Raw genomic sequence first — 15,007 nt, forward strand, 5'->3', positions numbered from 1 at the left:
CCAGGAACAAGGGATATCTTTCCATTTTCGTATATCCTGTTCGCTCTCCTTTTTCAGAGAGCTATAGTTTTCAGTGTAGAGGTCTTTTGCTTCCTTTGTTAGGTTGATTCCTAGATATTTCATTTTTTTAGATGTTATTGTGAAAGGCATTATTTCCCAAATTTCTCTCTCAATGGTCTGCTATTTGAGTATAAGAAGGCTATTGTTTTTTGAGTCTTGATGTTGTATCCAGCTACTCTACTGAATCTGTCAATTAGGTCTAGAAGACTTTTGACTGAGATTTTTGGATCTTCTATGTAAAGTATCATATCATCAGCAAATAATGACAGTTTCACTTCTTCCTTTCCTATCTTTATTCCTTCTATTTCTTTCTCTTTTCTAATTGCTATGGCTAATGTTTCCAGAACAATATTTAACAGGAGTGGTAACACTGGGCATCCTTGTCTTGTTCCTGATTTTAGTGTGAACGTTTTCAGTTTTTGACCATTTAGTATGATGTTGACTGCTGGCTTTTCATAGATAGCCTTAATCAGGTTGAGATAAAGAACTTCTATTCCAATTTTCTGTAGTGTTTTTGTGGTGAATGAGTGTTGGATTTTGTTAAATGCTTTTTCTGCATCTATTGAGATGATCATATGGCTTTTGTCCTTGACTCTGTTAATATAGTGTATTACATTTATTGATTTATAGATGTTGAACCATCCTTGCATCCCTTATATAAATCTGACTTGGTCAAGGTGTATGATCTTCTTGATGACCCTCTGTATTCTGTTTGCCAGTATCTTGTTGAGGATTTTTGCATCTATGTTCATTAGGGAGATTGGTCTGTAGTTCTCTTTTTGGGTTGGGTCTTTCCCTGGTTTTGGAATCAAAATAACACTTGCTTCCAGGGATGCATTTGGAAGCCTTCCTTCCCTTTCAATTTCCTTGATGAGTTCAAAGACTAATGGCAATAGTTCTTCTTTAAATGTCTTGTAGAATTCAGCAGTGAAACCATCAGGACCTGGGCTTTTCTTTGTTGGTAAGCTTTTTATTACATTTTCAATTTCACTCATTGTTATTGAGGTGTTTAGAATTTCTATATCTTCTTCATTTAATTTTGGCAGTTCGTATGTATCTAGGAATCTGCCCATTTCTTCTGTATTTTCTATTTTATTAGAGTACAGTTTCTCAAAGTAGGTAATGATGATTCTCTGGATTTCTGCTGGTTCTGTTGTGGCTTCACTTTTTTCATTCTTAATTGCATGGATTTGAGCCTTTTCTTTCCTTTTTTTGATAAGGTTCACTAAAGCTTTATCAATTTTATTTATTCTTTTAAAAAAACAACTCTTTGATTCATTGATTTTTTGTATCATTCTCTTAGTCTCCATTGCATTGATTTCAAATCTACAGTAGCACAGGAGCTAGCACAAAGAATCAACAACTGGGATCTCATTGTATTAAAAAGCTTCTGCACTGCAAGAGAAACTACCAACAGAGCTTAGAGACAACCTACAATGTGGGAAGAAATTTTAGCAGCTGTACCTCAGACATAGGTCTACTATTGAGAATATATAAAGAACTGAAAAAAATCAGACCCCTCAAATTCAAAGACCCAATTCAAAAATGGGCATCCAAAATGAACAGATATTTCTCAGACAAAGAAGTAAAAACAGCAAATAAATATATGAAAAAATGTTCAACATCACTGGTCATTTGAGAGATGCAGGTGAAAACAACACTGAGATTCCACCTCACCCCATAAAGAATGACTGCTATCAAGAAATCAACCAATAACAAATGCTGGTGGGGGTGTGGAAAGAAAGGAACCCTTCTCCATTGTTGGTGGGAATGTAGATTGGTGCAACCACTGTGGAAATCAGTATGGAGATACCTCAAAGAACTAGGACTACAGGTCCTATTTGACCCAGCTATTCCCCTACTGAGAATCTTCCCCAAAGAATTAAAAGAATCGTACCACAGTGATACATGTGCACCTATGTTTATAGTGGCACAATTTGTAATAGCTAAAGCTTGGAAACAGCCCAAGTGCCCATCGACTGGAAACTGGATAAAGAAAACATAGTTTTTTATAAAATGGAGTACTACTCAGCCATAAAGAATGAGAAACTAGAGACATTTATAGCTATATGGATGCATATTGAGGCCATACTTTTAAGTGAACTAAATAGGACACACATGTGTAAATACCAAATAGTTTCTCTAATGTGAGAAATTGAAATTGTAAATAAGGATGAAAATGATTAAAATGAATAAATGTTAATTTGAAATAGGAAAAGTTCCAAGGGTTAGGGGTTGGTGGAAAGGGAAAGGGAAGGGGAAAGGGAAGAAGAAAGGACAAGTTATGAGAAAAAAAAAAAAGGAATCAATGTCTGCATAAATAGGGAATGGTGGAGGGTGTGAAGAGTACACAGGTAATGGGAGAAAAAATAAGAACAGATCCAGCAGACATCCAGTGTGTCATCAATTCCTACTTTTAGAATTTCTACCCCAAATAAGGTGGAAAACACAGAAGAAATGTACAGATTCCTAGACACATATGAATTACCAATGTAGAACAAGAAGATATAATAATTCTTAACAACTTAATATCAATCAAATGAAATTGAAAACATAATGATTTATCAACAACAACAACAAAATCTCAGGTCCTGATCACTTCACTACTGAATTCTACAAGAAATTTAGAGAAGAAATAATGCCACTACTTCCAAAATTATTTAATGAAATTGAAATGGAAGCAGTAATTCCAAATTCGTTCCTGGAAGCAAGCATCAACTTGATCTCAAAAGCAGAGAAAGACTGCACCAAAAAACTATAGGTCAATCTCACTAATGAACATAGATAAAAAATCCTTAATAAGATACTAGCAAATAGAATTCAGAAGATCATCAAGAAGATCATACACCCTGACCAAGTAGGATTCATCCTAGGGATGCAGGGATTGTTCAAGATATGCAAATCAATAAATGTAATACACTATATTAACAGAGCCAAGGATAAAATCCATATGATCATCTCAATGGATGCAGAAAAAGCATTGAACAAAATGCAACACCCATTCATGATAAAAAACCCTACATAAAATTGGAATAAATGATCTTTATCTCAAACTGATAAAAGCCATCTAAGAAACACCAACAGCCAATATCATACTAATCAGTCAAAAACTGAAATCCTTCATGCTAAAAACAGGAACAAGACAAGGATCTACACTATCGCCAATTCTGTTCAATATAGTTCTGGAAACATTAGCCATAGCAATTAGACAAGAGAAAGAAATAAAAGGAATAGAGAGATGAAAAAAAGTTAAATTGTCATTATTTGCAGATGACATGGTACTCTATATAGAAGACCCCAAGAACTTCACCAAAAGTCTTCTAGAACTAATAACCAAATTCAGTAAAGTAGCTGGATACAAAGTCAACACAAAAAAATCAATAGTGTTCCTGTACACAAACAACAGACTCACTGAGAGAGGAACCGGAGAAACAATTCTTTACACAATAGCATACAAAAAAATGAAATACTTAGGAATCCGTCTAACAAAAGAAATAGAAAATCTGTACTCTGAAAACTACAGCAATCTGAAAAAAGAAATAGATGAGGATATAAGAATATGGAAAGACATCCCTTGCCTCTGAGTAGGAAGAACTAATACTATAAAAATGGCCATACTTCCAAAACTGCTATATAGATTCAATGCAATAACAATTGAAATTCAAAAAGCATATTTAACGGAACTTGAGAAAACAATCCAAAAATTCATTTAGAACCAAAAGAGACCACGAATAGCAAAAACAATTCTAGCCAACAAAGACAAAGTAGGGGGTATCACAATCTCCAACTTGAAACTATACCACAAAGCTACTGTCATAAAAAAAAAAAAACAAAACGGTACTGGCAAAGAAGCAGATGTGAGGATCAGTGGAACAGATTAGAAGATGCAGAAAGAACTCCAGACATACTAAGCCACTTCATCTTTGAGAATGGAGCCCAACACTCTCACTGGAGGAAAGATAGCCTCTTTAACAAATAGTACTGGAAAAAGTGGGTTTCAACTTGCCAAAGATTAAAATTAGACCCATTTCATTCACCATTCATTAAACTAAAATTGAAATGGATCAAAGATCTAAATATTAAAACAGAAGTATTAAACCTGCTGGATGATAAATTAGGTAGACTTCTTGAAGACTTTGGCATAGAAAAAGATTTCATGAACAAAACCTCAGTCTCACAGGAAGTAGCACGAAGAATCAACAATTGGGATTTTATCTCATTAAAAAACTTCTGCTCAGCAAGAGAAGCCTCCAACAAAGTGAAGACAACCTATGAGGTGGGAAAAAATTTACCAGCTGTTCCCCAGACAAAGAACTTCTATCTAGAATGTAAAGAATTTTAAAAAATGAGATCCCTCAAATCTAAAGACCCCATCCAAAATGGGCATCTGAAATGAATAGACATCTCTCAAAAGAAGAAGTAGAAGCAGCAAATAAACATATGAAAAAAATGTTCAACATCACTGGTCACTGGAGAGATGCAGAAGAAAACAATGTTGAGATTCCATCTTACTCCAGAAAGAATGGTTGCTATCAAGAAATCAACCAATAACAAATGTTGGCAGGGCTTTGGGAAAAAAGAAAAATTTCTCTACTGTTGGTGGGAGGGAGTGTAGACTGGTGCGACCACTGTGGAAATCAGTGTGGAGATTCCTCAAAAAACTAGTATTAGAGGTCCCATTTGACCCAGCTATTCCCCTTCTGGGAATATTCCTGAAAGAATTAAAAGCATCAGACCATAGTGGTATATTCACACCCATGTTTATAATGGCACAGTTTATTATAGCTAAATCTTGGAAACACCCCAAATTCCCATCAACTGGTGATTGGATAAAGAAGATGTGTGTGTTTGTGTTTTATAAAATTGAGTAGTACTCAGTCATAAAGAAAGATAAACTACAGACATTTATAGCTAAATGAAAGCACCTTGACGCCATAATCTCAAGTGAAATAAATAGGACACACAGATGTAAATACTGAATTATCTTCTTGGTGCGAGAAAGTGAAAGTGTAAATGAAAATGAAAATGTATAATAGATATTGTGAAATGGGAAGAAAATATTCAAAGAGGAAGAGAAACTAGGGAAGGAGTGCAGTGAGGGAAAGGAAAGAAGAGAGAGAGAAAAAAAAAGAGAAAGAGAAGAGAAAGAAAAAAATTAATGGAAACAAAGCTTATGTAAATAGGGAGGGGTGGATGGGTTGAAGGAAGGGAAAGGGAATGAGAAAAAATAAGAACCAAAATATGTACAGGCACAAATTTCCAATAATGAATATGATCATAATGTATACCTAAAATATAACAAAATTCTTAATCTAAAAAGAGTTAGCCTAAGGCTTTCAGATATAACATAAATACAGCCAAAAAAGATCCAATTGATCCGTGGTACCCTAAGATTCTGGCAATGATTGTAATTAAATATTTCAAATTTTTGTCAATCTAAATAATCAAATCTCTTTTGATGAAGTCAGAAGACTATATAGCCTTTGCATATCATGGAAAATAATTTATTTATTTATATTAGTTGCACAATATTTATGCTGTTTATGAAAATGTTTCTGTCTCTACTTATATTTTGTTATCTAAATCAGATGTGAAACATTTGGGTAAATATTTGAAGGCCAATAGATTTCAATAATCATTTTCACTATAAATAAGTGCTATTAAAATAATTCACCTTCATTATCCTTCTCTTACGACCATCTTATCTAAAATTGGGGCTGAGGATTTAGCTCAGTGGTTACGTCGCCCGTCTTGAAAGCATAAAGACATGAGTTCGATCCCCAGTACCAAAAGAAAATAAATAAAATAATAATAATAAAATAAAATCATCTCACTTTCTCCAGCTTTTTCTGCACTTTTTCCCTCAATTCAAAACAAAACAAACCACAAAATGAGAATATTATGAGAATATTATTATAATGAGATATTCTTATGTATATTAGATATCAAAACATGTAGTTTCTTTAATTTTTACTCTGGTTGTGAATATCAAAGTCTTTTTTCATAGTGTATGAAAATCTTTATCTACTTGCCTCTCCTTGTCTCTGCCATGCTTGATGGCCTAATCTTTTCCCCGTTCATCAAGTTCAGCCTCTCTAATAATGCTTTAGTAGACTCTTGTGTTTCATAAGGACAGGGATACATTGTGAGGAATACATTTTTTTGCAATTTTGTCATTGTGCGAACAGCATGACTATGAATATGAAAACCTAAATGGTAAAAGTCACTCTATATGACATGAAGAGATATGGTTAAAAGATGTATGAGGCTGCTGCTGACATACCACGGCATGCTGTTTTACTAAACTTTTTTTAAGTAGGAGTACATACTAAAGTAATGATAAAAATATAGTACAAATAATACACACATAAACCAGTAATGTAGTCATTTATTAACTTTACCAACTACTATATATGAACATAAATAACTACATGTAGTATACTTTTACACAATTGGCAGTGCAAATGTTTATTTACACCAGCATCACCACCAGCATGTTCACAGTGCATTGCATTGTAATATTACCATGGCTACATCTCAAAGTGATAGCCATTTTTCAGCTCCATTATAATCTTATGAAACCACAATTGTCTATGATGTCCATTGTCTACCAAAACATTATGCAGCATATGACTCTATTATTTTCCTTGTAATTCATTGTCTTCACACACACCCTTCCCTTTAACCCAAATTGCTCTTAATCTGTTTTTTTCAAATCTATTCTCATCTTTAATTTTTTATCTTAAATATATCCCCAACAGACTTTCAAATCTATTCTCTTAATCATTTATTGTTTCTTATGTTCTTTTTAATTGTATATGTCATATTTGTCTAAATGAATTTCTTTTATTATAATAAAAAGTCTCTGATTGAGAGGAAACTCCAAAAAAACTCCACAGGGCAAGTTTTATTTACCAATTTTAACTTATGCTTAGTTACTGCCACATTTTCTGAGACCATTGAGGGTACTCCTCAATTATTTTGAGATGAATATTTTCCTCCCAGTGGTTATTTTACTTTAAGTTTAGATTTTAATTCTATTATTATTATTGTTACTAAGTGATCTCAGCTGCTTCTTACTTCTAAAGCTCTCTCCTTCTGAAAAGAATGCCCTATTTTCTAGACTTTTCTCAACTCAGATTTACATGTTTTAGCATGCCACCAATCCAGAGTCCATTCTGCAAAACTATATATTTTTAAATATTCTCAGTTATAAGTTAATTATTGTTTATTAAAGTGCACCAATTAGCAGAGAAAATATTTACTTGCGACTATATTTTTATTATTCTTAGAGTTCATTTTAATTTCTATTCAAAGGCACAATAAAGTCTTTGCTCATTGTGATGAATAATTATGTGTTAAAGCTAGTTTCATCTATGAGTGATCATATGGCACCACACACCAATGTCTTAATGTACATTAATGATATCTCTATCTTAATGATGTCTATCAAAATTGTACCAAAACCAAGAAAAATATTATAGAACTTTTGTACAAAATTCAGAATTGTTACATTTGAAATGACTTTAAAATTAGCTTTTTTAAAGTGAATTTTGGAGTAATGTATCAAGAGTTTTCACTAGAAAATTTAGCATCAGGCCTAACTGAACAGTGTGTCATCAACGAAATTCTATTTCCCGGTGCTGTTTTATTCTGTGTGGCACTTAATCTTAGATGAGGTGTATAGGAAGCAGTGGTGAGAGTGGATGGTGAGAGCACCAAGTACACCACACGTATTTCATTCTAAACTAAGCCACAATTTATTTCTACTGAAAATGTATTCATATAAAATACCATGTTAATTACTTGTACATTATCCTTTGTGGTCTCAGAGTTATTTATGTATGAACTATGCCTTTTATTCTTTCCAATTGTCATGTTTGAGACTCCAGATTGAATGTTTTTTTTTCAGCTTGGTACACTTTTCTTTCACATTATTTGTTCTTTCACATAAAACCATATTTCCCATTTCTCAGAACCATGAAATAGCAATTGAAGAGAGAAGTGAACTGCAGGCAGATTTAAGAAGGGAAAGTAGGGGAAAAGAAGGCTTTATTTATTTTTCAAGAGTGAAGAAAGGATGGGGTCAGCTGGAATAAGCACATATTTGAATATTAGTAAGGGATTTTGATAGATAAGATTAAATCTCATAAAAAGAACAGCTATACATCCTAAAAGAGAAATGCATAGACAAACAGCTCTATGTTTTCATATTTAGATATCTTAATGATTAAAAAAATTTAAAATGGGTTATTTTTACTTTCAAATGAGGCATGCAAATGCCACATTGACTGCACCATGTCAATCAACTCCTTCCTCATCCACTTTTAACTTAGGAGGCAGATTTCTCTAAATTAGAAATGAGGTTCATATGCATATACTTTATTGACACTGGTCACATTTGTATAGCTGTCATTAAATTAAGTCCTCACCATAATTTGGCACAAAATCAGCATTTAAAGCTCTACCAAATATACCCTAGATTACAAAGGGAGCATCTCTTCGATAGTATCACTGACGTTTAAAAGCATGAGTTGTGTAATCAGTTTCTTGCACAGAAGATATTAATATCGGTTAGGTATTCAGAGTCATTGTTTCTTTTTCTAATCCTCAACTACCAATTATTTCTTCAAATTATTTTGTTTGCATATAGGCAAAATTGTGTTGATTCTTTATTATTTAGTACTAAAAGGCTAAACAGTATAAAGCTATTAACCTAAAGATATAATCAATTGTTTAAAAAACTTTTCACTTGCTAATAGATTATTGGTAGCTAGTTGTGTTCCCTGAACATGTTTACGTATCTGTGGTTGAATGGCTCTGAAATTTCAGGGGTGTTTCCATTGCCTGTACTTTGCAGCACTGCTGGTATTTACAGCACATCCCAGATGGGTGCCTTCCTCAATTTAATTATCACCCAGCTTATCCTTCCTTCCACCCTCATTTATGAAAATGTTAAATAAGACTAGCCATAATACCTACGTCCCTGAAGCACACTTCTCAACATCTCTCTGTAACTTGATGAGTTGTCATTTATCATTAAATTCCTTTAGCTAATTTAATCCCAGGAAGAATGTTAATATTGAATCCAGTTTGAGCTAAATTTTAATTAAGATTTCCTGAGACATTTTGTTTAAGTGATTTATTATAATCAAAATTGATATCTCCTCTGGTTCCCCCACCTTCTGGTTTTCTAACTTTATGCGTGGACAAAGAGACTTGCTTGACTTAAAAAATTCTCCATAAATATTTTTCTTTACTTTGATTGCTTCTTCAAATAGTTTCCTTCTCCTTTGCCTTCAGATCTATGCTTGTCATACCCAGATAAATTCCAGAATCCTTTCATGAAATGCCTTTTCTCCTGGCAGCCACATCTGTCTACCTTAAAATAACCAATGTCAGAATTTAGCTACATTAATTTCCTTTTGCCTTTTCAATTATTTTTACTACTGCTATTTCTGCCACATTATCACTCTAAATGTAATGTATAATACAAATAGAAATAGAACATGCAACATATATTTCCTTAAGCATGATATAGTATATGTTTACATTTCTTGAGGATACTAAATCCAAATCTTTAAATGGGCCATTAACTAACATGGCGTCCTTGACACTGAATTGAATTGTCAAGGTAAATGTGAAAATTCACATTTTATTAAACCTTTTGTACCAGAATGTTCACCAGATTTCCAGTATAGCAAAATATCACTTCATAGAAGTAAAACAGAAAGATTTGAAATACCTGAGAAAATGTAATTACTTAAAACATCTCCACATGTTAATTTATTATAATTATATGTTTTCTTTACTCAGAAGGAAATTTTTGTCTTTCCCTCTGTAATGTGAGCCCTCCCTCCTTTTTCCTCTGTATATCAATTTTGGTATGCTAAAAACAGAAGACTCTATGAATGTATATAGGCATATGATATGATTTCCTTCTAGAATCCATCTTTATTCTTTCACCGTCTTTAGTAAATTTACATGCTTCAGGAAGTCAAGGAGAATTATAAACATAGTAAATAATAAATGTTCATTATAGAGTTAATAGTTATTTGTTCATATAAAATGACCCAGATATATTCTTTATTGGATACCAGTTGCCTCAAAATGATTATGAATGTGCACATATTATTAGCTCTATAGGCATTTGAAGTCATATTAGGGGCTATGAATATATTGTCTTTTCTCAAAAAGGTGTTTCTTAGGTTAGGTTAGGCTTGCTATTTTATAATTAGAGATCCATTTGCTTCTTTGTAAAACTCTAGGTCTTATTTGTCCTTTATAATCAGGATGAACAAGATTATAAGGCAGGAGAACATTAGGATGGAAAATAACAGAACAAAGAGAAAGCTGGCAGTAATAAAGGCAAACTAACTTTGCTTATTATATTTTTTCTAGTTTCAGATGGTAGTAATATGTGTGTTTATGTGAAGAACAGGAATGAGGTAGAAAATAATGTGAAATTTCCTGTAGGAATACTAGATTTTATGATAAGATTTTCCTTATTTTTTTTCTTTTATGGAATTAAAGCTATTCTATAGTATCCAACACTGTTTTTCCTTGTCGCTCTCAAAAAAGAAAAAAAAAAAAAGTCTTTCCTAAACTGATGTGTGATAACAGTACACCATAGCCTCAATTTGAGAAAACAAGGGCATATTTGACAAGAAATCTTTCTCATGTTTTGTCTTTGAAACCAAGCTTCCTATGTTTTTGGGGGGGAGAAATGACACAAGGGTAAAGAGTTGAGTCCCAAGAGGATTTATGCTGTGATTTTCAATTTCAGCTCACTGCAGTTGACGCAGATGAAGGGTCAAATGGAGAGATCACATATGAAATCCTGGTCGGGGCTCAGGGAGATTTCATCATCAATAAAACAACAGGGCTGATCACCGTCGCTCCTGGGGTGGAACTGATAGTCGGGCAGACTTACGCGCTCACTGTCCAAGCAACGGATAATGCTCCTCCTGCAGAGAGAAGGTAATTTATACTAGAGCCAGTGCAGTCTTTTCATTGCTCCCGTTTAACCCATAATTGAATTTAAAAGCACTACAAGCATTCTTTTATCCTATAAACATCTAAATTAGATCAGAAAATTAGAGACCGGATTCTCAGGAACTGCATGTACTTATTCGGTTACATTTTGGGAAGAGGAAAATAAAGGCAAGATTAAAATATCAAATAATTAACTGTGATTTCCCAGACACAGGATACTGGTTTCTCTGTTCTGGCGAAGAACTGAAAATCATCAGGCACATATTTTCAGTTTATTACTAAAAAGCAGTGTGCCTAACAATGAGAGAAAAGCTCTTCAAAAACAAAAACATGCTGTTATCAGAATGTAATGTCTCAGAGTTTGTAAGCCACTTTTCAGCGTATAGGTATTTATTAAAATATATACGTAAATACATATGTATATTACATGTACATACTTCATACTGACATGAATGCATGTGCATACAGAAGGAGTGATCATACAAAAGATGATAAATGCTTAAATTTTAAAAATTATTACAGTAAAAGACATATTGTTATTAATCCCCTTGAGTTTCTTTATGAGGTATGATCAAAAATACAGTGCATGCTGCTGCTTGAGTGTCATGCAATCGAAAGGATGATAAAAATATTATGGCATATCCTAATCCACCTTATTTATAGGAACTGGCACTGTGCAACTCCTGGCTGTTCTTCAAAGCTAGAATGAATGGAAGGTAAAGATTTGGAAAGGATTTGGTACATTGAGGCAGCTTGAACAGCGAAACTAAAGACACTCATGAGGGAGGACTTCTGAAACTGCTTCAAAAACTGGCATCAATGATGGGATAATTTGTGTTGGAAGTGAAGAGAAATATTGTGAGGGGGTTAATAACAATCTCTCTTTTAGTATAATAATTGTTTTAAAAATTTAAACACACACTCTAGTTTTTGATAACTCTCATTATGTATATATAGACACAGAAAGGAAAGCTAAAAATCTTACTAGTACAGTTACTCACACAACTGTGTCTTTTCAGTCCTCCAGTTGAGAGTTTCTCTTTTATTAATTTGTTGCTTATTTGCAGATTTTCAATATACATTTCTAAAAATTTGAATCAGTACATGCCTCTTGCTGGATTTTCTTGTAAGAATATTGGGTAACTTCCTCAGATTCTTTTCTCAGCTATATAATATTTTTTCACATGTATGTAATTCTGTTTCAGAATTCTACTTTTGACAGATTTTTAAATTTTATTCTCTTTTACTGAAAATGAAGAACTAAATATGTTGAATGTGGAAAGCTTTGAATATTTGTAAACATATCAATAGAGTAAATTCCCAACAGTGAGTCATGTTGAGAAAACTGACAAGTAGCCTTCAATAAAACTTAAAAATGTGCTATATACATCTTGTCTGACCTGTGTGTCAATAAATTATGATTACCATGATTGCGTGTTTCATATAATTTTATTAATTATTGTAGTCTTTCCTCGCTGATCTCCTTGCGATGTGTTCAGATATCCCTCATGAATGACTACAACCTCCAATAGTACTAAAATCTAAATATGCTAACATTTTTTTCTCCCATAAATGAATATTTATAATAAATTTTTGTGTATAAATTAGACAGTAAAAGATTAATAATAATAATAAAGTATAACAGTTATAACAATACACTCAAAGTCAATAACATTTCTCTTCCACTTTGGGGCTATTGTTAAGCAATAAAAGAGTTACTTGAACACAGATTGCAGTACCACATCACTTTGATAACTGAGATGTCTAAGTCACTAAGTCACTAATATATGGGTTGCAGGTGTATACAGTGTGGCTACCTGGTTGAAAAGATCATCAACATTATAGCCAGGATGGAGAGAGAAGATGCAAATTTTATTCTACTCAGGACAGCATGGATAAAATTTAAAACCTAGGAGTTTTTATTTCTAGAATTTTTCATTTACTCTTTCTGGACTGTGGTTGAAATGAGTAACTGAAACCAGAGAAACCAAAGCTAGAGACTGGGAGAGAAGCGGACTATGGTATTTAATGACTAACGTATTATAATCCATAATTTGCTCAGTTCATTTTTGCAAGTCATATCACTGCTTTGCCTTTCGGAATATGACTGAAACAATAGTAGGTTTTTACTGAATAATTATATATTTTCCCCATTAAGTTTATTGGTACATTTTAGGTATAAAATACAGTTATATACATCATTGGGATCTTGTATCATTACATGAGTATCTTGGTTCTTATTTTTTTTCCCTTCACCCTCTCCACCCTTCCCTATTTGCAAAGATTTTGTTTCCAATTTTTACCTTTTTTCATATTTTTTCTTTTCCCTTCTTTCCTTTCCCCTATGCCTCCCACTTCCCCTGCTCCTTTACTTCCTATTACACAATATCCATTATATATTTTTAAAATTAAAATATCAAGACCTAGGAGACATTACCACAGATTTTACAGAATTTAAAAGGATATAGAAGGCATATTTCAAAAATCTATTTTGAAATAAATTTGACAACTTCTAAGAAGTACCTTGGAAGACAAATTAATGAAACTAACTCTGGAGGAAAAATAAAATTTGAATAGCATCTATTAAAGAAAGTTTATTCCTAGCTTGAAAACCTAACTATATGACAGCAGGCTCATATACATTTTAACTGATAAATTATATCAAACATTTAAAGCAGAAAAAAGAAGGAACACTTCTCCCCTCATTTTGGAAATCAACAATGTGCTAATACTAAAACTGGATAAAGATAATAGAAGAAAAAAGTATGAACATAGGTAAAAATTTATTTAACAAAGCAAACTATTAGAAGTCAGATCTGGCAGTATGTAGAAAGTGGTTTTATTATAGGGATGGCAGTACTGGTGCAGCATTGGAAGATCCACCCCCAAAGTCATCATTTTAACAGAGGAAAAGAAAAAGCCATATGATCCTGTCACTAGTTGGAGAAAAAGTATTAGTCTAAATTCCACAGCTGTTCATGGTAAAAGCCATCAGAAGACTAAAAGTAGAACAGAACCTTATCAACAGATTAAAGACATGTACTCCATACTTTGAGCAAGAATGCCTTATATGAATGGAGAAGATACAATGCTTTTTCCTTAAGGTGGAGAACAAAGGCAGATATGCTTACTCTTTGTCTATCCATTAAACTTTGAAACCTAGGCCCCACCAAAATAGTCTGGCAATAAAATGATACAATTAGGATAGGATTGGCAAGGTAGAAGCTAAATCTTTATATGTAGATGAAATGATGATCTACAGAGAAAATACTAAGAAATCTCTAGGGGCTACTAGAACTTATATTTGAATTTAGCAGGATTAGAAAATACAAGGTATATATAAAAATTCAGGTCTGTGTATATGTGCTATAAATGAAAAATTGGATATAGAAATTTAAAAGTTATGTAGGAGTACAAAGGACCTAGAAAAGTAAAAATAGAAAAAAAAGAATAAAAAACACTGTTGGAAGACGTTTAGTACCTAATTTTAAGACTTCTGCGAAAGCTGCAGTAATCAAGGCAGTGTTGGTGTAAGGAAAGACATATAGATCATCGGAATAGAACCACACATGTATGGTCCACTGAGTTTTGAAAGATTATATAACATTAACATTTATAGAATATAAACTCAATTCAAGAGCTGAGGAAAAGATAGTGTTTTCAGCAAATGGCACTAGAACACCTGGTATCTGTATATAAAAAATTAACCTCAACCCTTTATTTCCATACATAAAAATAAGTTGAAAGGATCTATGAACCTAAATATGAAAGCCTAAAAGAATAAAACTTTAAGAAGAAATTATAAGGGAAAATGTTTATTAATTCAGTGTAGGCAAGAACTACCTAGGATACAAAAACTATGATGTATAAAAGAAAAAAGTTGATAAATGAGATTCCATCAAAATTTAGAACTTTAAATGACATCATTAAAATGGAAAGTAGTCCTTAAATA

General features: G+C 32.7%; 1 protein-coding gene across 21 annotated transcripts in view; it reads left to right on the top strand.

The window, feature by feature from the left end:
• Pcdh15 (protocadherin related 15) overlaps positions 1–15,007 on the top strand; it is a 1,622,160-nt gene that overhangs the window by 1,317,988 nt on the left and 289,165 nt on the right. For all 21 annotated transcript variants that reach the window (XR_015440346.1, XR_015440347.1, XM_087184836.1 and 18 more), the window contains one exon: positions 10,847–11,040. Coding sequence is in view for 19 of the 21 variants with exons in the window: in XM_087184836.1 (XP_087040962.1) it covers positions 10,847–11,040 (194 nt within the window). In the remaining 2 variants the exon portion in view is untranslated. The remainder of the gene's footprint in view (positions 1–10,846; positions 11,041–15,007) is intronic.

This window comes from Heterocephalus glaber, unplaced genomic scaffold (assembly GCF_053883595.1).
Source record: "Heterocephalus glaber isolate CG9 unplaced genomic scaffold, H.glaber_assembly_v1.0 deba00001497, whole genome shotgun sequence".
Lineage (NCBI taxonomy): Eukaryota > Metazoa > Chordata > Mammalia > Rodentia > Bathyergidae > Heterocephalus > Heterocephalus glaber.